This window comes from Galendromus occidentalis, unplaced genomic scaffold (assembly GCF_000255335.2).
Source record: "Galendromus occidentalis unplaced genomic scaffold, Mocc_1.1 scf7180000076600, whole genome shotgun sequence".
NCBI lineage: Eukaryota > Metazoa > Arthropoda > Arachnida > Mesostigmata > Phytoseiidae > Galendromus > Galendromus occidentalis.
In genome coordinates, this window is record NW_003804589.1 from 434,153 (window position 1) to 458,772 (window position 24,620).

At 51.8% G+C, this 24,620-nt stretch overlaps 3 protein-coding genes across 3 annotated transcripts; all 3 read right to left on the bottom strand.

Moving 5' to 3' along the window:
* Nucleotides 1–4,600: 4,600 nt before the first annotated feature.
* On the bottom strand, nt 4,601–6,154 carry mRpL1 (mitochondrial ribosomal protein L1). The gene is made up of 4 exons (XM_003739872.1): nt 5,842–6,154; nt 5,547–5,763; nt 4,998–5,435; nt 4,601–4,820 (listed from the first exon to the last, which is right to left on the bottom strand). The coding sequence occupies exons 1-4, from the start codon at nt 6,090–6,092 to the stop codon at nt 4,644–4,646; spliced, it is 1,083 nt and encodes a 360-aa protein (XP_003739920.1). The 5' UTR covers nt 6,093–6,154; the 3' UTR covers nt 4,601–4,643.
* A 2,156-nt stretch (nt 6,155–8,310) lies between these two features.
* LOC100902341 (putative phosphoenolpyruvate synthase) lies at nt 8,311–13,029 on the bottom strand. Its single transcript, XM_018638140.2, has 20 exons — nt 12,955–13,029; nt 12,718–12,863; nt 12,478–12,635; nt 12,136–12,389; nt 11,877–11,994; nt 11,647–11,795; nt 11,338–11,468; nt 11,052–11,223; nt 10,832–10,957; nt 10,568–10,738; nt 10,401–10,485; nt 10,161–10,287; nt 9,922–10,036; nt 9,667–9,827; nt 9,439–9,554; nt 9,242–9,332; nt 9,018–9,120; nt 8,785–8,919; nt 8,574–8,673; nt 8,311–8,498 (listed from the first exon to the last, which is right to left on the bottom strand). The coding sequence occupies exons 1-20, from the start codon at nt 13,027–13,029 to the stop codon at nt 8,365–8,367; spliced, it is 2,667 nt and encodes an 888-aa protein (XP_018493656.2). The 3' UTR covers nt 8,311–8,364.
* A 3,937-nt stretch (nt 13,030–16,966) lies between these two features.
* Nucleotides 16,967–24,114, bottom strand: LOC100902626 (uncharacterized). The gene is made up of 26 exons (XM_003739910.2): nt 23,856–24,114; nt 23,547–23,757; nt 23,091–23,358; nt 22,827–22,986; nt 22,668–22,752; nt 22,486–22,557; nt 22,189–22,381; nt 21,923–22,068; nt 21,653–21,810; nt 21,269–21,522; nt 21,044–21,161; nt 20,782–20,930; nt 20,526–20,656; nt 20,265–20,436; nt 20,035–20,160; nt 19,544–19,714; nt 19,370–19,454; nt 19,166–19,292; nt 18,930–19,044; nt 18,646–18,806; nt 18,413–18,528; nt 17,949–18,039; nt 17,727–17,829; nt 17,499–17,633; nt 17,289–17,388; nt 16,967–17,097 (listed from the first exon to the last, which is right to left on the bottom strand). The coding sequence occupies exons 1-26, from the start codon at nt 24,112–24,114 to the stop codon at nt 16,967–16,969; spliced, it is 3,837 nt and encodes a 1,278-aa protein (XP_003739958.2).
* Between the last annotated feature and the right edge of the window lie 506 nt (nt 24,115–24,620).

The following is a 24,620-nucleotide window of genomic DNA, read 5'->3' on the forward strand; positions in this document are numbered from 1 at the left end:
AGCTCTCGACATTCCGTCGAGGAAGGGCCAGGATTCAGAATCTCTGATTTCAAGGCGCGAATCTCACTCTCGACCAGGGGCAGAAGCCCAACCTTTCACGTCGCACACATCGTCGCTACGTGGGCACGCAAAATCCTCCGATACTGCTTGTGATGGAATAAATCACTCAACGCGCTGTCTATGTAGGTCTTATTCTACTTCTTCCGGCAATGGTACCGGTGAGATTCAAGGCGAATGCGGGGAACTGTGCGGGGTTGGTGGCGCATTCCCTAACAACGTTCGTTTGCTGTTGTCGTGATTGCTCAGGAACAAGCTGTGTGAAAGCTCGCTCAAAACTCTCCGTTGGCTACCGAATGGCTCTTGCCCTCCCGCTACCCCCGCCCCTGCGCTCGGTGGCCTGTCATCCCGGTTTGCTGCTCCGGTGCGTATATTGCTGCCCACTTCTCATAAGGGGCCTGAGAAAGCAGAGATGCCTCAAATTCCAGACGCAACTTCTCCGTGCAGTGAAGAAGCGCCGGAGAAACAGCAGCAGCGACCCAACCGTTCCGGCGGAGTCGAGAGCCTCAAAGATTTTGGATGAACGAGTTCAGGATGCGATATAAACTTGCACCTTGCGCGTGTCGGCAGGACTCACGAGTCGATGGGAGGCGCTCGAGTCTCCCGGTTTTGATCTGGACTCCAAGTCATGACCGCAATCCAAGTTCCGATTTGTATTGATGGAACGAATGAAACTCTTTTTTTTTCTTCCTCGAGCGGAGATACTTCGTGAGCTTTTGAGATTCGAGCAATGAGACTTGATTGGGCTGGTCGCGCTCAAACTCTCGGACATTATTTTCCCTCGATCGACATCTCCTGAGAGAGGAGAAAAACTCTCGAATTCAATTGCGCGCAAATGTTCCTCAACGAAGCAGTCGCGTCGGTAGAGAGAATATCCCGGCTGAGCTTCGACTGTAACTAATTCACACGGAGGGAAACGCTCGGAAGGGAAACGGAGCGTCCAGATAGAGCGCACATCAAAGCGTCATCGGCTCCTCCCTGCAAACTGTCTGATTGAGATGCTGCGCGACTTCAATCGATCCCGCGCTGCCCGAACGTAAGTTTGTTTGGCTGAATTTCCCGACTCGTACCGAATCTATCCCAGTGGCTGTTGACAACTCAGAACGACCTCACACTGAGCCCAAAGGACGAACCGTCGCGTACTCCCCGTCGTTCCGTAGACATCTTGTGCCGAGGAATCTGATTGGGCTCAATGCAGGACGCGAACGAGCATGTCTCTCTCGAAGTCCACGAGACTTCAAGAAGGAATGGGGGAGCTTGATGGGTCATGCACGATCCTGACTTGTGATCTAAATCTCTCAATCGTTCACCAATTCGTGCCTGAAGAAAAGACTACTTCCAGCGAAGTTGCTTCGTTGATCTGCCGTGTCCTTTGCATTCGAACGGCGCATGGAATAAGTTCAGTTACTGCCGCTACAAGATCTGTTGTTGCTGTCATTGTTATTATTGTTTCCCGACTCGAATCCCGATTGAGATGCTAATTCCCTCCAGGAAGAAGACGGTTTTGACAGCGGCTGATTAGTGACGCAAAGCCGGCGACGCACGGTGCGTTCCGAAGCAGCAGCAGCAACGGTGTCTGTAGAAACCTCCGCAAGTCTTTGAAACCAAATAAAACTCAATCCTGACGGTCACGTCTCGTCTCACAGACCATCGCTGGAACTGCGGCTTCCGCCTCCGCCGACTAGTCCCGCCCCCCTCCAGCGATGGGGATTTCCTCGATCGCGACCTCGGCGTGTCTTCTCGCGGAGTCAGACCCATTAGCCGAGACGACTCAATCAATTTGAACGAGCCAAACAACGGAACAACGAGCTCGCGAGGCCTTAATTCGGAAATCATTGCATTCCAGAGCGTTCGTCTCATTGAGTCAACGATAGGATTCATCGGATGCTGCGGTCTCGATGACCACTACGAACTCGTTCAGCGCGCGATCGGACAACACGGTGTCGAGGGTCTCCCGGTTCCCTGAAGAGTCTCTCTCCGAGTGGTTTGACCCGTCATTCCGGACTGCGGATCAAGTTTTCCGAATACCGTTCTCCCGTTCGAGAGATCCGGACTGCCGGACTGCGAACGAACGGAGAGAACAGTCAGCACGTCGACCCACTGTTATTTCTTGTTCTACTCCCTCGGCCGACCGAGGGCGAGACCGAGAAAAACAAAGTTTCTTCAAAGTAAATAATGTATCCTCTCGCCGGATATGGGGAGAAACTCGCCGAGCGATCATTCCATTCATCGATTGCTAGGAAACTCGAAGCTCCCGGTGTTGAGCCACCCCTTCTCGGGCCGGAGGCTGGCTTGTTATGTAAACACGGGATATTATCCGTCGCCGTCCTTCCGTAGCCAATCCCTTCATCACCTAACTCGCTCGAATACTTGTCGGTCCCCATGTCCTGCAAGCGCTCGCTCTGGACCGGCGCTTGGCGTGCGTGTCTAGCGAGAGAGCCAACTCTTCTTAGTTAGTTCTCTCTTCACATCAACTCACACCGACGAACTTTGTAAACATTCGGAAGCGAGCGTGCACTTGGCAGATTGCCCAACTGACAGACAGCTCCACTCGGTGGATGCCCGAACGGCTCGCCCGAGGCTCGAAATCGGAAGCAATGCTTTCTGGTCATCGCTCCGTAAATTATCTAAGTTAATTGCTGTCAGGGAGCCAAGAGCAGCGCCGCGGAATCCTTCATCGAAATATCCACAAGCGTTGAGCTCACATTGGGACTTCTCTCCGCTGACGGACACCCCGAAACCATAGGATCCGGGAACAAATCCATGGGAATGTCCCGCTGAGGTCGCCCGGAGCCTCTCCTCGACGGGGACACTCTGGACCGGAGCTGTCTGGGTTTTTCGGCGTGATCTCGCTCCCCACCGGGGAACCAGGGACTGCTGGCAGTCGCGTTACGTTCGTCGATTCCGAGGTGAGCTACGGAGGACGAGCGAAACAGGGAACACAGGCTACGGTAACCACTCCCAGAGGATTATCGACGTAGCAAACGATCGCGCAAGCCCTACGGACTCGTGTTATTCCGGTCTAGTCCGCCGCGATAGATGATCGAGGCGAACTTCGCTCCCGGTGCAGCGTTTGTTGTTCTTTCGCATTCTGACGGCTCTGTCACTTGCGACGTTATTCGGCTACGGGACTTACCTCACGTTGCGGACCGTATATCCGAGCTCCGTTGGGCTTGGACGCTACACTCGACGTAATCCTGGGCACATAAAGTTACATTCACTATTGATTCGCCCCGAACTCGAGTCTGTCGTGGACTCGGACCATCCAGTGTCAGGTGCACACCCGCTGCTGCTGCTGTCGCCGCCGCCACCACCACTACCACCAACACCACACTACTTCACTGGCTGTTTGGCGAATTGCTCGACTCTCGAGTGCGCGTTGGATCGACACGACGGCGCTAGCTGATGTAGCCGGGCATTCAGAGCGGCAACTCGTAACAACGGACTCGAGTGAACGATCTTAGTACGCTCAGATCATCATCACGCAACATTGGCACGGTGTCCTCTCCTCACCACCGCGGCAGCCGAAACCTGAGAAACCGACACAGAAGCCACCCAAAGCAAAAGACTCCATTTTGAAGGCGGACAGCGCCCCCTGGCGCCTCCGGTGTCAAGTGCGGCCAGAAGGCGCGCCTAGATTCGAATGGAATGCTTCGAATTTTTTTCATTGTCCAACTGCCCGAGGATCCGATGTGCGTTTTGGCTTCACGTCCGCTTTGATTGTACGGCGTACTGTACGGCGCTTGCTTGCATGCCCGGGAATGCTCGAATCGCTGCGTTTTCGGGGTCTATGGGGGGAGCGTTCACGGGAAACGCGGGACGGAATTCCCCATGGATTCTGCCGATAGGAGAGAGTAGGCGATGATCTGTGCTGAAATTTCCTTCGCGACTTCGGGCGATCCCTTCCGATCCTGCTATTACCGTAACCGTGATCCACAGCATCAAACACAGTTTTCACGCATACTAAGGCGATCTTGGCTTTTTTGCGATACGGGCTTTCTCTCTCAGCCCGAGTCGCTTCTCGTACACTCGCGCGCGGCAATCGGAACTCGTTTCGCGGCTATCCGTGCTGATTTCCTGGATTATTGCGAAGACGTAAATCGTCCAAGCCTTCCGAGACTTCCCTCGATAAGATCTCTGTGTTGACCTCGCTTAAATTCCTACAGCCTTCTGTTATCTCACTCAAGATGTTGCCATCTCTGAGGGCATTACAAACGATAATGATATGCATATGTATGAGGTAGAATCCATTTGTAGCATACACAAAGGATAGATCCCTCTCCTTATGAACGGGAAAGAAGACAAGATATCCTGGGCCTTCAGTGAGGCGGTGGAGATAGGGAGACGCCGAAATTCCGCCTCCTAGAGCACCAACTGCAGAATTGAGTTACTTCGATCGCATCTTGGTCCCGAAGAACCGTGAAGAGGCATCGATGTGGTATCCCCCTGCCCGGGATAGACGAGGGTCAGACTCCCTCGATCGATTCCTTAGAGTGGCACATTCTTCGGAGGGCATCTCGATCCAAATTAAAAATTGAGAAGCTTTTGGGGAACGCACCGAATTTATTCATTTCTAAATCAACGAGTTATTCTTCTGGCTCTGCAGTCGGCGCTCGAGCTCGTCCCGCCGGCGCGTTCTGTGAAGGGGCTATGAGGAAAGGTGTTTTATCCAGAACCAGTCTCTCAAGAGACGGTGGACAAGACAGGAATATCTCGGTGATGAAGCTATTCGGTGGTCGTCCTCTGGGTCCTAGATGGTTCACCTGCGGAAGAAGACGAATGAATGCTCCGCTCGTGTCCAGCGACAGTGAGGCGCGAAACCGACCTCAGGCTACGCGGGGAGAGCAAAAACGAAGACTGACAATCACGGACGCTCCCTATTCTCTCTCACTTCTCGAATTCCCAAATCTATTTCCCAAATGGGAGAAATCGATACTGACCCCGACGAAGAGTTCCTTGATATTCGCCCGAATGTGGTCGATGGGCATTTGGAGCCGCGCGATCGGTACCGTGAAGGCAGCGTAGTCGGGCTCGTACAAATCACCCGAAGCCGAGAAGAGAACCGCTTTGCGGTGGCGTTCGATGAGGTTCAGCACATCTTCACTGATAGCGTCTGTGTTCCCCAACCGAGGCATTTGCTTCTTGAGAATGTTCTTCAGCGATTGGATTTTCTCATACATGTTGAGATCGCAAACGACCGTATCGAACGAAGCTACGTCAACTTCACCAGCCTCTATCTTCTTGACCAATTGCTCGCCTCCCGCCAAATTGGCTCCTCTTTCCAATGCCAAAGTAGCTTCGTCCGGTGATTTCGTGAAACACAGTATCCTCGTGACTTGACGTTTGTATTCGAAGAAATGAGGCAGTAGCAGGGAACCCTGTGGTGATTCAGATTCCTCTTAAGGGGCTGGAAATACCTCAGACCCTGCGACGTGTTTCTGTTTCAGGGCACCAATCGCCCGGAGAGGAGCCGGGAGAAGCTCACTTACCGAGATCTGATCCACGAAATGACCCCTCTTCTTCGACGTCATATCAAGTTCCACGGTCGCCATAACTAATGAGTTCGCATGATTGTACATCTGCGGGTGGAGGACCTCTCGATGCATCTGGATACATGACTCTAGATCGAACGTTGGTCGCACGACTTCTTTCAGCAGATGCACATCGTCAGAGTTTATCTGTTTCGGCCAGTCCTTCTCTGTGTACCTTGAAGATTCGTGATCGTCTTATTTTCATGAGCTCGATATGCGGGGAATAAATCCGTCCTGGATAGCTCTAACTCACCTCCGACTCCCTAGAACCGTTCTTTTGAGCTTCGATTTCTGGATCTCGGCGAATGTTTTCTTCGGTTGTTCGAGCTTCTGTAACTTTCGGATCCGGTTCCTCTTCCTGTTCTCCGCAAGAATCTTGAAGTACTTCTGTGTAGGGTAGCCACGAACTTGTTCCACGTACGGGGTCTGCACCGCGAGCGACAGCAAACCCGAAGAGGGCTTTCGAAGCCCCTCGAGTAAACCGCGCAGCATGCCGACACTCATGTTTGTTGTTGGGAACCGATCGACGATGAAGCGGATGAGCGTAGTTGGAAGAGCCCGAGCGGTGCTTCGTGTGCTGTGTGGGCTCTTCTCGAAAGGGCGTCGTTGGATACAGGGTTTCGGGGAGAGGAGCGCGGTCGTTCCCGGGAGTGACGGTGGAAAGATGAGAATCCATGAATGATTAGGTGAGCTTCCGACGGGGATAATTCCGAGTGCATTCATCGAGAGGAAAACACTGTTCGGCAGAGTCGGCCATGAAATCCGTCTACTACATTCGGTACTACAATGGTTTTCCCTCAGTGATTTCCGGTCTTCTCAAGGGTCAGGAGTAGCTACCAGCGGAAGTCAATGTACACTCGAGAGAGGAGTTGGACGACTTGACGAACCGCAAGCTGCAAGACGACACAGACAGGAACGAAGGACAGGGAGAACCTCGGGAGGCATATAGAAAATGGGATATATAAAAAAAATATAGAAAAATGATACAAGCAAGCTCGAGAGCGGCTCCAATCACCTCAAAACTGAGAGGACCGCGGAAAAGGAGCTCGACCGTCAGGGTGGAGGGGGTTACCATTTCGACTTATTTTGCGGTGTTGCCTTCTCCCGAAATCCCCTCAGGTGTTCGGGTTTCCCGTGCGCCCCTTGGAGGCCTTGCCCAATTACTTGAGCCTGGTGCTGTGGTTCTGCGAAGATACTGCGACTTGCGGGGACGCTGCACTCGCCCCCTGCGTGATCCAACTGAATGTCTATATCAGACGCCGCAGATGATTCGGAGGAGAGCCGAAGAGTCCAGTCTCTCTCTGTACCGCTGTCTCTTGGGACGAGAGGCAGGAATGCGTCGAAGGGAACGAGAAGTTTCTGCAGTACGCTTTCTGCTCGACATCGGGCGTGCTCTCCGACCGGGATCCGATAATGGCGGGACGAGCGTGCCCATGTCATCCTTTTCTTCGCTCTCGTCTCCCTGCTCTCCCTCCGGTCACACCGCAAGAGACCCCAAGGACCTGCTGAGCGAGGTTTGGGTCGGTGAGCAATTGCCAATTAATTCTCACCTGGCATCCGTACAACGAAAGGGGGGGACCTCGAGCTCGAGCTCGAGACCTCTTCTAGATCCGCCGGAAACCTGACGCGATGAGAATCGGATGGGAACTTCCCCGCGAACCCACATGGAACAATTCCCCCAGGGTAGCCGCTTTCCGGATTTGAACCAGCCACCACCCGAACGAAAGAGTGAGGTTTGACGAAGTGAAGGCTTACTGTGCGGATCTGCTTGAGCCGTGCCGTCTTCGTAGACGTCGTATCGAAATTGATCCCATGGATCTTGGAGTGGATCAGAAATGATTTACTCGAGAAATTCGAATTTCCCGCACAAGAGCGTTGTTACCCGGGGTTCCCAGGCAGACTTCATCGCTGACTGGAGATTCCTGAATGCCATTCCCGTCATTGCGACGCCGACGTCGGAAGATTGGCCTCTCGATGCCGCTTCTCCGGACACTTCCTAACCTCTGGAAGCCCACGGAGCGAAATCACAACGTTCCACGGAAGGACTTGTCGTCGCGAGGCCATTGGATTCACATTGCAATTTCCTCCTGCAACACAGGTGTTTTATTAAAAGCAGAGATATCCCTGAATTGCGAGCCCGGAGGAGCTGGGTGGCCAAGGAGATCAAGCCGAACGTTTATTCGCCAAACACGCCACATCTGACTGCGCCAGAAACGGTGATCGGAGTAGTTTTGTCTAGTCTTCGTCAGGAAGTTCAGCGTCAGCACCTCCGAACTAAGCGTGCATCGTTATACATTAAACAGACTCCTCCGATACATGCGAACTGATAGCGCGACTTTTCATGGATGCCAAGAGACCCTCTGACCCCCTTTATTAGTTTGCGCGAGGGTTTTAAGGAGCTTTTACTCCGTGGGAGTGAAACTACGGGACGAGCTCCGTGAGATCAGAGGATTCTGGCTACTGGCCGCTGCGAATCCTCGCAGGCTCGACTGACCGACCAAGAGGAGGTCAGGCTGCGTGGAGTCTGACGAAGCCTGCCCTGTAGAGGGTATGTGGGAGCGAAATGGGAGCGGGACATGCTCCCAGGGAAGTGTTGGGGCCCATGAAATCGAACTGAGGAATCCAAGGTTTCGGAACAAAAAGATGATCAGAGTCTTGTTCGGTAGGTCCGGAACTTTATTCGGAGAGTCACTCTTCTTCAATAGCGGTTGCGCTATCGGTGCCGGTATGCCGCTGTCGGTATCCTGTCAGTCCTGCAGACGTTCCGTAGTGTTGATCAATCGGACGACGTTGTAGCGATCAGACCCTGGTTACCGTTGAGGATGACTTCTTCGCCGGATAGGAAAAGCTTGGTCGCTCCATGACAGCCAACGATGCAAGGTATTCCGAATTCGCGGGCGACGACGGCTCCTGGGAAGAGGATTCAATATCGAAGATCTCCGACGCGAAACTTCAGCCTCTTCCGTCCCTATATCCTTCACCCACCGTGAGAGATGAGGCCTCCGAGCTCTGTGACGATCCCGCTTATCAGCGGGAAATAGGGACTCCAGCCGATATCCGTGGCGTAAGTGATCAACACGTCCCCCTGTCGATGCACGAAGCGTCATGGTCATGAGTCATGAGACTCTAATCTCGCTGATTTCCGTAGCTATTATGAGAGAGGAGGCGGGAGGGACATTCTTCAGACACTGCGAACCTTCTGAATTAAGTGAGCATCTTCGAGACGAGTGATGACGCGAGCGGGCGCGATGACCAATCCTTTCGAAACAGGTGTGCCTTTCATTGAACGTGCCCCCGTCGGCGGAGTTGTGACGATTCGAGGTGAATTAGTCTGCGGCCGGCGTCAAAATCATCCTCTCAGTACATCAAAACGGAGATCCGTCGATTCTTTATGCTTTCAGACGCCGCTTTCGTCGACGTGAAACTTACGGGAACGAAAGGCGGGCAAGCTACGATCTCGGGATAGACGTCCTTAGCGGCCACCTTCGCGTTTTCCATACGATGCATGGCTCGCACGATTAATTTCGGGTTCCTAGAAAAACGAGTTCACTATTCGCGACTTTTTTTCACCTTTCCTTTCGAGCCCGAGCCAGCCATTGCTCCAGGAGCCTCGGAGTTTCATTATGGCTACCCGAATCCACCAATGACCGCACCTGGTGTCGATCAAGTCGAGTATTTCAGGGGGACTGAGGAAAAATAGCAGGTCCTCTTCGGGGAGACGCCCTTCTTCCACCATCCTTTTCGCTGCGGAAACAAAATGGGAATGATATCGAGAAACACATCATTCGAGATAGGCTGGCGGAGCATGTGAAAGTCTCACACAAATCGTCTGAGGAATAAAGATAATCACCTAGATGGCGGAACGATATTCGGAATTGATGATTGCTCTTGACCAGACATGACTTGGCTCGTTCTCGGTAGGCTATACCGTTTCTGACCCGATGCAGAATGAATTTCAAAGCCTGCCTGTAGTATAAAGACTGAAGCTTTCATCGATCCTGGGTCGAACGGCCCGCGACCGGTCGGGTCCGAAAGGTCTACTACTAACTCCCCTTGTCCACTATGTTCGATTCCAGACCTTTTGAGCCAGGGGAGTTTTATGGTCATCCTTGCAACGATTTCGTCGACTGTTAGATCTTCTCCGTGTTCTGCACGACCTGAATTCGTTGCCACCATGGACTGCAAGGTTTTCACCAGGGGAAGCGGTTCCATGCCCCAAGTTTTCGTGACCAAATCGAACTTCGAAAGAATATATCGCTTATTGGAAAAGTTCCATCGATGCATTCGGGTAGGCGTCCGATAAGATTTTTAGGGGGCTTCTGCTCAGACCGACCTCATGCAGGCATCTGTGTCCGTGTTCAACGAGGAAGTCCCGGAAGAGCCTCGCGCTCTCTGTATCTCCTTCCTCAAGCACCTTGAGCGCATCACTGGGATCCATCTCATTGAATCTGATGAAAATGAAATATTCAAACGGAATTTCTTTCCTTGTCGAATCCTGGGACTCTTGGGAGGAGAATTCCACTCAGCACCACAATTGGCCCTCAGTCAGAGTCTATCAGAAGGTCTTCTCACTTCGACCCATATTCCCGATGGAGATGGAGTGCGATTCTCTGCAAAGACTGAGGAACTCCAGCGCTGATAATGTTGTTGCAGGAAGAAACCAGAGCGGCGAAGTCGGCAAAGACATTCAAAGTCCAATCTGGAAGAGTCAACTATGTAGTACTCGAGTTTGCGACCATTCTCCATGGTTGTCATGCTGACGCAGACCGAAGGCTGGTCCGTTCGGAGGGCTCTACTGTGTCAGGAACTTACCGCCCTCCGCTTTCGCCAGGAGAGACATAAGGGCGACGTTGCTCAGGGATCCATAACAAATAGCCTGAACGTGAGTGTCTCCGGCCTGCGGAATAATGAAGCTTGGAAGATTCGAGTTTCCTCAGGTGTCTCTATTATTGTCCAGAGGATGACCAATAAGTCCTCACCTCCGAGCTTAGGTGAGGATCGCTCAATGCTGCGATATAGATTTCTCTCAGATCTGTTTTGTTCAAGGCCTTCGGCGTATACCTCGCTATCTTCTTCTCCATCAAATCCACGCTTTTCGAGGTTCGCCAGAACACGGGGATGAGGAGAGCTAGTCCAGGAGTCGGTCTGTCCTGTGAGCGATGAGCGAAAATAATGTCTCCTCCGTGGAGCCATCCTCTTCTTCCCATCGAAATACTCCGAGGAATTATCGAACATTCACTCACGGTACAGAGATATTTCTTCTTGTTGGCGCTGCTCCTCACGACGATTTCGTCGTCCATCGACCTACCACACATCGCGATGGAGAATCCTTTGGAAGAAACGTCCGCCGCCGAAAGGTCACCCATATCCTGAAGGGGAGGACAGAGTTTCCAATCACCGGAGCAGGATGGATTCTTAGCAAGACTCTACCCATCGGAGGGTTCAGACGCATCGACTACGAACCGAGAATGTTTGAAAGAATGCCTGACTGTGGTGAAACATGAAGAGCGACTGTCTCGAGAAAGCATGCTCTCCATAATCAATTCCGTTCTTCTTGGCTTTGATCCGTTCCTGGATGAATAGCGTCAGGAAGAGGGTCTGAGTCAGAGTCGATATACTCCCGCCGAAAACCTCACTGGAAGAAGCGGTGTTCCCCTTGAAATTGTTCAACGACGAGTCGCCGATTCACGAAAAATCCATTCGGTGAGTTAATGCTCCGGGATTCGATTCGCTCGAATCAATGACGTACCCGACGTTTGCCTTGGTCACAGAGTCGAACTCCCCGACGAGACCACAGTCAGCTTCGTGGAACGCTTCGAATTTAGGGTCGATATTGTCGACCGAGGTCACCGGTCTGGCCTGGAGCATATACAGCTCGCCCTTCGGTTGCCGAGAAGAATCAAATATTCGAGCTCGTCTACCATTAATCAGACTCCATTATGATGTGAGTGTCTCTTGTGAGAGACCCCGCGAGCAGAACGAGCAGAGTCTTGGCAAAGATTCGGTATCATAGCGAAGCATCATCCACGTTCACGGACTCGGTGCTCAACGATGGTACCTGATAGAAAGCCCATTCAGCGTCGCGAGGACTTGCGTACTCCTCTTCGAGGAGGATGCCGATCTTAGCCAACTGCAAAACCTGATCTTCTGTGAGAGATTGTTCCCGCGAGCGGTCCTGTCCAATGACGTCCTCGGTCCCTCCGGATCCTGCGGTGCAAGTCAGGGTTGAAAACTTTTCCATTCCTCTGATCATTCTGCAATGGTATCCATTCGCCTGATGCTCCGAACCTTTCATCACCGTGGAGAGATTTTTCTGTCCGAGCTGAATACTCTCAATCGCCAGGCTTCCGCTCGATTCTCTTCGGACCGTAAACGTATCGGGGTCTGCCGAAGCCGACACGACGCTCTGGAGGATAACGCTCGACTCAGGTGTGTCAGGCATATTGGCTCAAGTCGATAAACATATCACATGACCATATGTGTTTTACGATTGCCCCGAATTGTCTGAATCCATGCGGATTTCTCCATTGGGACTGGATTCCCTCACCTCACCCAACCCGAAATTCGCGGTAATCGAGAGCAGCAAAGGATTTGCTGTGATTGGATCAACGGTGAACATGACGCCCGAAACATCTGAGGGAACCATTTGCTGAATGACGACACACATGTCAGCGTCGATTGGCTGTCCGTAACGTCTCTTGTACTGGACGGCCACGAAGCCAAATTGACTAGCCCAACACTTGGCTACGGCCGACGCAATCGCTTCGAGGCCCACGATCCCCAGAAACGTTTCCATTTGACCTGAGAAGACAAAACGCTCAAGCGGCCGAGTGTCGTAGACATTCCGAGAGACTGTCGCTCATGGTCAAAATCGAGTGCCGGAACTCACCTGCGGCGGACATGTTTTCGGAGTCTTCTCCGCAAGCAGAGGATCGAACAGCGAATTTCGTGGTTGGGAGGTGCTCCCCGAACGTCTTTCCAAGTTCTGCGCGGATTTCCGCTAGAACCTCGTTTGGCAGCGTTCCTGCTGCCACAGCTTTCCGCGTTCTGGAGGGTAGGAGAAATTCGAAGGATGTACGGAATGAGTCGCGACTTATCCCCCACGGATTTCCCTCTCTTTGTGACTCACTCATCACAGACACGTTGCAGATCTTCATTGGAGGGCTGTGTTCCGCAGAATCTGACCAAATGTTCGATTTTCCGACGGCATTCCTGAGACCCTACGAAAGCTCTGTACGCTCTGGTGGTGACACAGACTCCTCGAGGGACGATGAACTACGGAGGAGCTCAATTAGAGTTCAGATCGAGAGCCAGCGGTTCTGATCTCTTTTCCGAATCCTCCATCCTCGTCATGCTCGCAACTCACGGATTTCTTCGTTTTGGAGATATCCGTCAGGACTGCGAGGCTACTTCCTTTGCCACCTGTGAGAGGCTCTGCCATGCAAAGGGGATCGTCGAATCGGACCACATATTTCCGCGATTCAACCTCTGCAACCCGCCCGAGGAGGGTAACGTATTCCGAGACTCTAGGTAAGTGCACGTCACACGGTATGGTCCTGGGGGAGAGAAAACGATGTAGAGCTCAGTCAGAAGAGAGAAAGAAATGAACTCGTAGTTAGTTTACGCCAGCGGATTTCCGCTCTTCGAACAAGACCCGGTCGCAGAGGCGCGCTTAGAGGGAACGAGGGGGGGGCAAGCGGGGCATGCCCCCCTCTTCTCTTCCCCCTGAAATTATTTTCCGGTCATCATTTTTTTTTAGTCCACATTAAAAGTAGACATAAATATGCTGATTTTGATGCGTTCCTCCTTTAAATATTGTTCTTGAGGTATGCTAATTGTAAGTCGATCGCTTACTCATTAGCGATCGTTATGAGAGCGTTCCCCACGTTCCCGTCGTAGTCGACCCCGACAATTTTGGCGCGGAATCTGAGCCACTCGGTGCCGAGGGGCTCGATCCAGGAAATCTCATCAAGCGTGTCTTTCACGACGAATCTCAAGTTCTTGAATTGAGCTGAAACGTGGAAAAAGAACGCAACATTCAGCTCGGACAAGATATTTCCCATAGGTAAGTCATCGGGAGGGCTGCGGGACGCCACGCCTCGGAGGGAGCGCGCATAGTTCTAGTCCTCTTCTCTTGTCGTATGAGTGGGTCGCATAGATGTGCCAAGTGTTCTACCCGCGCCGATTCGGAAGTGCTGTGCACCGATGATGGAGTCCGCAGAAAAATTCTGGACAGGCCGCTGTTGGAAGGCTGGATAGTTCAGATGACCGAAGAGCAGAGTCGGAGAGAGATGCTTGACGCTCGCCTCGTTGAGATCAAGGCCGAGCCCATTCTGAGAAGAAATGGTCGATTAGCCGATCCGATGATCACCGAGCGGGCTCATGATCTTGCATCGAACCGACCAGAAGAATCCGTCCCGAGAATCACATTATGATCTTCGATAGCGACATTTTTGTTTGGCTCTGCGTGCCACACTCAGCACCATGACGTGATTCACCTCAGTATACGCTGTGATTCGTGCTTTCAGTTCGACATCGCCGGTGTCCCGTCCAAGTCTCTGTCTCCTCCTGTACCCCCAGAGATAGACCTCATCTTCGAGTTCCTCCACGTAGATTTTCCCCGTCAGGGAGAATGTTTGCACATATATATCGAGCTTCTCCAGTGATTCGAGTTTCGCACTGAACGGGAGTTGCTTCGCGAGAAAAGCGTTGTCGTGGAAAACTCGGTAATCCCCGCAAGCAGTAATGTGGTTGCCACTAGAGAGAAGGATGAACATCGTATCGAGACAGCATAGGTTTGAATCGTCAAAACTTTCGAGGAACGCTCTTCAGGAGAGCATGATGGCGAAGACAGCGGAGAACGATTGGCAACTTTTTCCTCTGTTCCGAACGGGGTAGAAGTCGGGGCCCATGCTCAAAGACTAGGGTTGTCGACACTACTCACACGAATATCGCTCTGAGATGGGTGGCTTCGTTCTTAGCGTTATGAACCACCCCGTTGAAGGAGATCCTGTATCTTCTCATCGGCAGGGTGCTTTCGATGCGTAAACCTCCAGCGACGAAGCTGTCCGACGTACTTCGGTCAACAACGACACTTTCAGCTTTCCAGGAGCCTTTGTCCCCCAGGCGCACGAGGAAGGACATCGAAGCATATCCTAGAAATCCCCCGTTTTCATGAGATAGGTGGACCTTGGGCCTCATCGTCCATGGGGTGCGCGGAATCCGGATTGATAGAACGACAATGCGATTTGACAGAATATTCGGATTATAACTCGTCGTCCACGGTGAATCCGATTCTCTTACCGTTGCCGAGTCTCGATATCCGTGCGAACAAGAGCTGTCGTTTAGAGTTCTGGAGGAAAAACTCGATGACATCTTCGCTTTGGCCAATGTCGAGTTTGGGGTACTCGTATTCTTTCTCCGGGTTCGAAGGCAACACTCCGTACTTGAATGGGTCCTGCGAGTGCCAATCGACCAATTTGTTGAATCGATCTTCTCGCTGATTCTTAGTCGCCCACAACCAAACTCTCCATAGAAAGTACCGAATCGTATCGATCATTCTGGCGACACTTCACTGATCAAGTGGCGATCGCTCCAATGTCAAGAGATACAAGAATGAGCGGGATTGACTGTCTGTCCGCCTCTCTCAAATTGTCAACGACGAATGGAGAGGCAGTCTGTCCGCTTGATCTGCTCACCGAAACACCGAAGAATGATCGGCAACTTTTCCTGACCTTGATGGGTCCTCTCAGCCTGCGTGTAGAGCTGACCGGTGTTCCTTAGGCCTTAGGCGATATGTTCGAAGTTAAGTCGAATTCATCTATCAGACAAAGTCCAATTCTTACAGCTTCGCTGGGAGGGTGCTGCTGTGGACACAGGGGGATGAGCCGACTGAATTCTGGGGGAACCTATCTGAGAAGCAGCTAGCACAAGGAGGACAACGTGATGACTTTCCGTGGCTTCAGAAATTGCTGATCGTTTATTTTAGAGCGCGATAGCGCTTCGTCGAGACCAAGGAATCGGTGGAAAGCGCTTGGTACAAGGTTGAATGGATCTACTTATTTATTTAATAATTCATCTATTTATTTTACTTTAATAGATTACAAGTTCGAGGATGTGAATCACAAGTTTTAAGAGTATTTACGATGCATGCCGGATTTACGAGAATAATTAGCGGTCGTAAAGAGGAGGCGCGAGTTTTCATTCAGGACACTCAGCACTCAGGTCATGAATAGTGTCATCTCATAGTTTCCTCGTTGAGATTCGGAGACGTGACGGCGAGTCCGGAGATTGATAGAACCCGTGATAAGCTCCTTGTTCAAGTCCGTTTCATATCAATCACTCGCGAGACTCGGGGAACCGTGTGAACTGCCTAAATATATCTCTCGAGCACCGGCTGGCTTTGAGAGGGGCCACATTTTCATTGCTTGATCCCCATCCACACAGATAGTGTGGATATCATCGAGGGACCATCGTTGGTGTGTTGAAGCTTGGGATCGATTCATACTTTCTAGTCTGTAGGTCTCTGTGTCTTTCAAGCGCTTTCAGGTCTGTAGGAATGTACTGTACTGCGATTATATGAATGTCGGAAGAGTATCGGATTCCTCCGGCGGCGTCGCAGGTTGGCTCAATCAGAGGGCTCTGAGCGGAGAGAAGAGGTTGGGGAGCGGAGAGAAGGAAGAGGGATCGAGCTAACCCTCACTATGAAAACCGAAAAACGGAAATCTCGCCTCTACGGCGAACCCAATGGGCTGATGTCCTGAGCGAGGAGGGAAGTCTACGTATACGGAGGGCGATGAACGGGGACCTCAGCAAAGGCGTAGACCGCATCGGTCACAGAGTCGAGGCGCCGTGGCGTGGAGTCGTATCCGCCATCGGGCAGAGCATCAATGAATGATCTCGACGAGGAGTATCTTCATCACCGAGGAGCTCATTCGTAACATTTTGGTGAATCGGGTGGAAGAGCGGACAAGTGAACAATATAGGGAAGCTCCAGGGAAGATCAAGACGTGAGGTAGTGAGGAGACCAAGGTAGTGAGGTCTCGCGGTGGGTGAGACGGTCGCGAAAGAAGTGCCAGGTGCGGTGCGCATCCGGGGCCTCATCGAGGCGATCATAGATGAACGAGATTCTGGATTTGTAATTCCACATGAGTTTAATCATTCGTAAGGTCTGATCATGAATGTTTTATTATATTCCAGCAATCAAATATATTGTATCCTTATGCGTCAAGTTTGTAAATATTCATTCATTGTATCCTGATCGGCGTTTCCTCGTTTGAGCTCTATCATTCGTTCTTATTATCCCGCTCGCAGACAGGAGCGAGGAGCATACATCATACACGACACCGGTGTTGTCGCCGAAAACCCCGCTGGAGTGGCTAAGAGGAAGTCGTTGAGACTGTTCCGGCGTTCCCGTCAAGCATAATTTCTTCTCCAGATTGGAACAAATGGGTTGCCCCGTGGCAACCGACCACGCACGGTAGACCGTACTCACGGGCCACCACGGCACCTGAAAGATTTATCGAAAGACATAGTCGTGGGTCCCGAAGAAGATCTTGAAGCTTGAGTTGCATACGAGAGGACACGTTCTTTTTTGTCCGACTTTAATTTGATTGGAGGATGGAAAATGTCCTCTCATATCGCAAGTCTACCCATGAGGAATGTCTGACGATGGTTCTTCGCGCCGATGCATCAACACACCGTGAGAAATGAGACCTCCGAGCTCCGTGACCACACCACCGAGTAGGGGGAAGTAAGGACTCCATCCGATATCCGTAGCGTAAGTAATCAGAATGTCGCCCTTTGAGAGAAATCAGATTTGAGTCCATCGATCGCGGATTTGGAACACCCGTGGAGCCCCGAGCCGGCCTACACATCGTGGTAGACAAGAACCATGTGTATTTTGATTACTTTTCGAATTTCGTGCGCATCCTCAAGTCTTGCCACAACTCTGGCCGTGGCTACGATCCTCCCTTTAGATACGGGTGTGCCTTTCATCGACCGCGCACCGGTCGGAGGAATCACAAGCTCCCGAGTCATGTTAGTCTGGAAGACGATTGAACTTTTTTCGTGAGACGTAGAATCTAAAACGCAGTGGATCTGCCTATCGGGTTGAAGCCCGGAATCCAGCTGACTCACTGGAACAAACGGAGGACAGGCGATATGCTCGGGATAGATGGCTCGAGCGGCTGTGTCGGCGTTTTTCATACGATTCATGGCGCGGACGACCAAACGAGGATTCCTATCGTGTCGGGTAAGTGACGATGTATTTTTGTAAGAAGTCATGAAGTCGATGATCACTCCGTCTAAATGGCGGTAGCTTGCTCTTAGGAGCTCGCGTGGTAACCTCAAAGCCCAAACCTTGTGTCGATGAGTGTCAAGATCTCATTCGGAGAGAGATGAAACAGCAGATCTTCATCTGGTAGTCTCCCTTCTCGCACCATCCTCTTAGCTGGAATGGATTCGGAAAACAGACAGATTGACATGAGAATCGATTGAATGGAGGAACCCCTCCCGCGAGGCATCTTGAACCCTCGACTCGTACCAGCGCTCTGGTTTTGATCCTCGTCCAGGAGTTTCGGTCGCGGCTGCCAGCAGGAGACAAACTACATATAATCTAGAGCAGTTCCTCTGAATGGACACGAAGGCAAAGCTTGTACGACGATGCTCGGTCTGTATTCCCGACAGAGGTGGAATAGCTCAGCCCAGAGTCCTGGGGGATTCATTATTCCCTCTCAATGCGCCTCGGGATGGATATTGTGCAGGGACTGCTCAGGAGACCCTGATTCAGGGGCGTTTCGAGGTTCTATACTGATTGAACTCACCAACAAGTCGGAGGTTCAGTCGGAGCTTATGACCGCCGTCTATCATTCCAGACTTGGTGCGCTCACGCAGAGCGATACCCTTTCTCACATGGGACAGAATAAACTTGAGGATTTGCCTGAAATTCGGGGAAAGCTCTTGCGTCTCCAGCCAACCGTCAACTCCGTAGATTCCAATACATCAATTTATCCAAGTCCGCCTCGTGCGCCAAAAGCAGTGGAACCCCAAGTCTCACTTCTTGAACCAAGGTAGCTCGATCTTCATTCCTTCGAGTAGCTCTTCCACGGCGATTTTCGGCTTCTCCCCAGTGCTCTTTGGGTCGCTGTTAACCATAGATTGCAGTGTTTTTATCAGAGGTAGGGGATCCATGCTCCATGAGCGACTCGCAGTGTCGAACTGGAACTCAGAAATCAGTGATCAGGTTCTTGATCACTTCAGTGAGATTCTTTCCGACGTCGCTTATGGCGGAAGAATCGCCCAGGGGGGAGGGGGAAGGAAATCGAGATTTGTGCCGCTCACCTCCCGAATACTCCGGTGTCCATGGCGTAGAAGGAACTCACGGAAGAGTGCCGCGCTCTTCGTGCTTCCTTCCCGCAGTAGGCTCAGAGCTTCCTGTGGATCCATGGATACGAACCTGGAAGAACAGCTTGGGTTTTGGATTCTCCGTATCGGGAGAATAATGATCGGTCCTCATGGTCGGACCGCTTCCCAAGCGGGAACTCGAACGAAGCGAACCCTCTACGAATCGAACTAACCTTGAGCCGTAGTCGTTACTGACCGCACAAGCGATTTCGTGGAGTGACTGCGGTACCCCCGCGCTCAGAATGTTATTGCATGAAGACACTAACAGAGCGAAATCCGCGAAAACGTTCGTGGTGAAGCCTGCGGAATACGATCCGTGAGCTATCGACTCGGAGATGTGCTTTGAAGACTCTCTCTCGAACGAGCCGGATCCTTACCTCCTTCGGCGTGAGCGAGGAGCGAGAGAAGGATCACGTTCATGAAAGAGCCATATTTGATGATTTTCATGTGGGAGTCATGAGTCTGTAAGTTTTCGATCCTGCTCAATCGACCGCCTCAAGCTCATTTAGGACGAGAGGACTCATGCATGGCACACAAGTCGTTAAATTCACCTGGGACAGGAGGATAGGCTCGCTGAACGATGCGATTAGCATCTCACGCAAGTCAGATATCGTGTCTATCCTCGATTTGTATTTTGCGAGCATCGCTTCAGTATCCCGCGTAATCTTCTCCGACTTCAAGACGATCGGGACGAGCTCCGAAAAGCCCGGCTGACGAGCTCCCTGGAACGACATGACTCATAATAACAACGGCTATTTTCATCCAATCATCCGGGATGCGGTGCGGCGTCGCCCCAGCCCGAAATCAGTAGAATAATAGTAGCATTCAAGCATCCGCTAAGAAAGGCTCCCCGCATATTCCCCAACAAAATTTGCCGATCGGGTTCGCACATGCCGTAGTTTCTGCGCGAGAGATGCTTCCTCTCTACTCCTGAGGCTAAAAAATCCGCCATGAAAAGATGGACATTGAACATTGAGCTCAAAGATGGCAATGTGAGACAGCTCTGCCGCTCCTCGCTGCAGAGAATTGTAGAAATCCTCACCGGGCACCTGTACTTTGATTTGTTCCTGTTGCTCCTGATGACGATGTCGTCGTCGATGAGGCGTCCTGCTATCGATATGGCGAATCCTTTGGACATGATATCATCACCAGCAAAGTCGCCGAACGACTGGAAACATGAAATCCATGGCGAATCCGTTTCGACATTTCAATCTGATGAGGAACGCTTGATCAGACTGGGGAGTTTCCGGTGCGGATCTATTCCGAGCATACCGATGATGTAGTGAAGAAACACTGGCTGTGATGGAAGCAGAGGACTTCGAAACGTGAACAGGGATGTCGACCGTAATCTGCCCCGGCCGCTTGGGCCTGTAGTCGATCTTCGAGGAACATTGCCGGCATGATCGCTTGCAGCATCGTGGACGGGCTCCCTCCGAATACTTCCCTGCGAAAGATCGTCCTCCTCATCGAACCGTGCGAGTACTCCCGGGGGCGCAAGGCCCCGCCCAGCCATCTGATTCTTCGCCTTCTTACCCTATGTTAGCTTTCGAGAGAGAGTCGAATTCCGCGGCTAGTCCCCCGTCGCTCTCGTGGAGGTATTCGAATTCTGTGTCAATATTGTCCGTAGAGGTAACGGGTCGCGCCTGCAGCATGTACAGCTGACCCTGCAAGCGAAACCACCGCTGAATGTCATTCGTTCCGGTGACAAGAGGACCGTCGATAGGTTGCCTGCGTCTTTTCCGGGGATAAATCAAAAAAAGGCTCAAGGTCACCGGGAGGATTCACTCACTTCGTGAAAAGCCCACTCGATGTCTCTGGGACTAGCGAAGTTATCCTCGAGGAGGAGGCCGACTTCGGCGAGTCGTAAAATTTCCGCATCGCTCAGACTTTGTTCCCGCGAGCGGTCGCCTCTCTGCACGTCTTGCGTTCCCCCCGATTCTGTCGAGATCAGAGAATGTCTAATCAGGAAATGTACCTGATCCCTGTACTGATACGCTGATGTGCATCGATGCGACGCTGATGCGGATTGATATCCGTCCGTGGCATACAACCTGACAGGACGGTGGATAAGTTCTTCAGGCCGAGCTGCCTCTTGTCAATGGAAAGGAGGCCGTCACCGGCCCGTTTCACTACGAAAGTGTCAGGATCAGCCGCCGCGGAAACCACGCTCTAGTGGAGAAGACAAAAGACAACAATCTGAGAATCGAGAAGAACAAGAAGACCAGAAGAAGTTTCCTGCTCTCAGGCTCCGATCGAAGTCTCCTGCCCAAACTTACTTCTCCAAGACCGAAATTCGCGGTGATTGACATGGACAACGGATTCCCCGAGATGGGGTCGACGGTGAACATCACTCCAGACACATCAGATGGAACCATCTCTTGAATCACTACACACATGTCCGAGTCCACCGGTTGACCGTAACGGCGTTTGTACTGTACCGCGACGAAACTGAATTGGCTCGCCCAGCACTTGGCCACCGACTCTGCAACCGCATCGAGACCCGAAACGCCCAGAAATGTCTCCATTTGGCCTAGAAAGGGAAAATCAGAAAAATTAAAATCGAGTACCTATGTGATGTCTGCGATGAATCACGGGAAAGAATGATAGGCTCCAATTCCTCCCACGGGAGGCTCAATTCGAGCGAATAATATTTAGCTCACCTGCCGCGGACATGTCTTCGGAATCTTCCCCGCAGGCGGATGATCGGACTGCGAATTTCGCCGTATAGGCGTCAGAACCGAAGACTTTCTCTAAGGCGAGTCGGATCTGTTCCGACGTCTCGGAAGGCAGAGCGGCCGAGGCAACAATTTTCGTTGTCCTTGAATGTCATCATCGTATTCGAAACTTTCTCGGAGCTCATTGGTCTTTGCCTCGCCCGCTCACCGAGCGAAGAGGACTTGTATGACAGAATCCTTTGACTTTGGACTCACTTCTCGCATTCGCCACTAAGATCATCATTGCTCGGTCGGGTTCCACAGAATGAGACTAAATTCTCGATCGCTCTACTCACTCGAGATGAACTCGCGAACTTCCTGTACGCTCGAGTTGTGACACAGAGTCCACGAGGAACCGAAAACTGGAACGATACGAGATCGAAGATGAGATGACAAAAAGCGCTACGTAATGAGGGCTCTCGGAAACGGGGCTTCACGGTCTAGCGTTTCTTTCTCGTCCCTGAATTCCCAACAGAACAAACCTTCGTAGCATTTTCGCGGGATATGTCGGTCAGCACAGCGAGACTGCTCCCTTTGCCACCTGTGAGAGCTTCGTTCTGGCAGACTTGTTCCGTGAATAGGAGTACGTGTCTTTGCGAGCTCTTCGCCTCCGGAGCACCGAGCAGTCGGACATAGGGTCTTACGATCGGAACCTCGAGGCTGATGGCGGTCGAGCTGCGAAGATGGACGACCTTACGTATTCATTCTGGATTGCTGGCTTAGTTCGGGAGTGAACTGCATGGTTCCCTCAGGATGCTCTTTTCCATTCCTCCACTCACCCCTCCTTAGAGACCGAGAGACCGTATCCGGGGTTCCCATCATAGGTGAGCCTGACAATTTGGAAAGTTTGTCTGCAAGAGGAGAACAGATCCTTTCACTGCACCTTCGCACAATGAGGAAATGCTGATCGGTGTTTCAGAGCCACATCTTCGACAAGCGCGGCGACGGAAAACTTCGTTACCTCATCCATTGACTCCCTCGCAGCTCGGACCAAGCCGCGCAGTCTATTTGTGTCTTGATGCTCAGGCGAAGATTCTGGTGTTTGTCTGAATGGGATTGGATTCCGATTTTCAGAAGGGTTCACGGATTATAGCCGGTAGAGTGAGGGAGCGGGCCTTACCTGCGCCAACCTCGAGATCGCTTGCACCGGTCAAAGAACTCACGGAGCAAGATTCCACAGGACGCTGTTGGTAAGTAGGGAAAGCGAGATGGCCGAAGATGAGCGGCTTCGTGCTCAGGTTGTCCACACGAACTTCATTCAGATCTAAGCCGAGACCGTTCTGCGAAAAGCTCCTCCAGATTGATAATAGTAGTTCATGGAGCATCGACAGGATTCTCCGCATCTCCTTTCTTTTTCTTCCATTACCGGGTTCGTTCAGCTCACCTTCGTGTAGAGCGTGATGCGGGCTTCTTGTTGCACTTCTGAAACTTCTTTGCTGAGCATCTGCTTGCGACGATATCCCCAAACGAAAACTTCTTCTTCGATATCATTGACGAACACTTTGCCAGTGAGTGAGAATGGTTGCACGTAGATATCGAGTTCCCGCAACGAGTTGGGGTTCGCTCTGAAGCTACTCTCTGCCAACTGTTTGGCGAGGAATTTCTCGTCATGGAAAACCTTGTAGTCGCCCAAACCCGAGATGAAATTCCCGCTGGAAGAGCAGAATGGAAATTCGGGATGAAGCCGGCGTGGGATCAGCCTCGGGGTGGGATCGGGCTGGAGAAATTAGAGTTCTCATGGGGTCACATATCTATCGACCGAACGAGTTTCATGATTGCATTTCGCTCAGGAAATCGGGACACTCGTGTCTTTGAGGCTCGACAGAGGGGGTGAACTCACACAAAGACAGCTCGGAGGTGGCATTCATTATCGTCGTCGTCTCGTACAACTCCATTGAAAGATACTCTCCACCTCTGTTTCAATTGTATGATCTCGATTCGCAGCCCCGCGGCAGCGTAGCCATCGGACCAGCTTCTATCGACGGATACACTGTCCGATTTCCAAGAGCCCTTATTGCCGAGTCGAATGTAGAACGACATCGAAGCGAGCCCTGTACGAAAGGAATTCCAGCATCACTTCGTGGCCCGAATGAGCCTGGAGTCTCTCCCTAGGACGGTCTCCTGGCCTATAGGTGTCTGAACAACCCACCGTTCCCAAGACGGGAAATCCTGGCGAAGAGGATCTGCTCCTTGCTATTCTGAGCGAAAATGTCGATCACGTCTTCCGTGTGCTTAAGTCGAAGTTTCGGTTGTTCGATCTCTGCTTCATCAGGCCCGCAGAGCAGGCCATATTCAAACGGGTCGTTAGAGGTCCAGTTGGCGAACTTCACGAAACGATCGACTCGACGTCTGCGGGTCGCCCAGAGCCAGATTCGCAAGATCACGTACGCAAGGAACGTAAAGAACATTTTTCATGCGTTGGAAGTGGAGCTTGCGAAGAAGGTCCGACGGCTTTGAAATCTCTTAAGAACACTTTTTCCCGGCGTGAGGAGAAGACTCCCGCTCTCCCCCGACTGTTTGACCTTGGCGACGGATGCGTCTTTTTTTTTCATGCTCAAGGTCGAGCCTCTCTGGTTTTCAGCTCCTCGGACGGAGACGGAAGGCCCTAATGATGGAATTGCTTCGTTTGCAGAGTCATCTCGTCTCCGATACGCTATGATTCGCGATCAACGAGAGGAGGAAGGAAAATACTATCTGAATATCAGCACTAATGTTCAGCGAACGACGAGCTGAATCGATCGAGAAAATAAATCCATTTCCCGTTCTCTTCCTGTTGTTCGTTGGAAAGAATTACCGTCCACATCGCGTCGCCCGGACTTGAGGGCACCACAATCTCTGGGCGAATGCACAGAGCAGCTCCTTTGTCTAGTCACGCTCAGCAAAGGTTCGGGCACTCGGCCTGTGGTTTTGATCC

Coding starts and splice junctions, on each gene's coding strand:
- mRpL1 (XM_003739872.1), bottom strand. CDS start 6,092: ATGAGTGTCGGCATGCTGCGCGGTTTACTCGAGGGGCTTCGAAAGCCC. Junction 5,764..5,841: donor ACGGTTCTAGGGAGTCGGAG/GTGAGTTAGAGC, acceptor CGAATCTTCAAG/GTACACAGAGAAGGACTGGC. Junction 4,821..4,997: donor TCAAGGAACTCTTCGTCGGG/GTCAGTATCGAT, acceptor CTTCTTCCGCAG/GTGAACCATCTAGGACCCAG.
- LOC100902341 (XM_018638140.2), bottom strand. CDS start 13,029: ATGGCAGAGCCTCTCACAGGTGGCAAAGGAAGTAGCCTCGCAGTCCTG. Junction 12,390..12,477: donor CGAAAACATGTCCGCCGCAG/GTGAGTTCCGGC, acceptor TTGTCTTCTCAG/GTCAAATGGAAACGTTTCTG. Junction 9,333..9,438: donor AATATCGTTCCGCCATCTAG/GTGATTATCTTT, acceptor TTGTTTCCGCAG/CGAAAAGGATGGTGGAAGAA.
- LOC100902626 (XM_003739910.2), bottom strand. CDS start 24,114: ATGTTCTTTACGTTCCTTGCGTACGTGATCTTGCGAATCTGGCTCTGG. Junction 22,987..23,090: donor GCATCACGCTCTACACGAAG/GTGAGCTGAACG, acceptor AGCTTTTCGCAG/AACGGTCTCGGCTTAGATCT. Junction 18,040..18,412: donor ACTGAACCTCCGACTTGTTG/GTGAGTTCAATC, acceptor AATCCATTCCAG/CTAAGAGGATGGTGCGAGAA.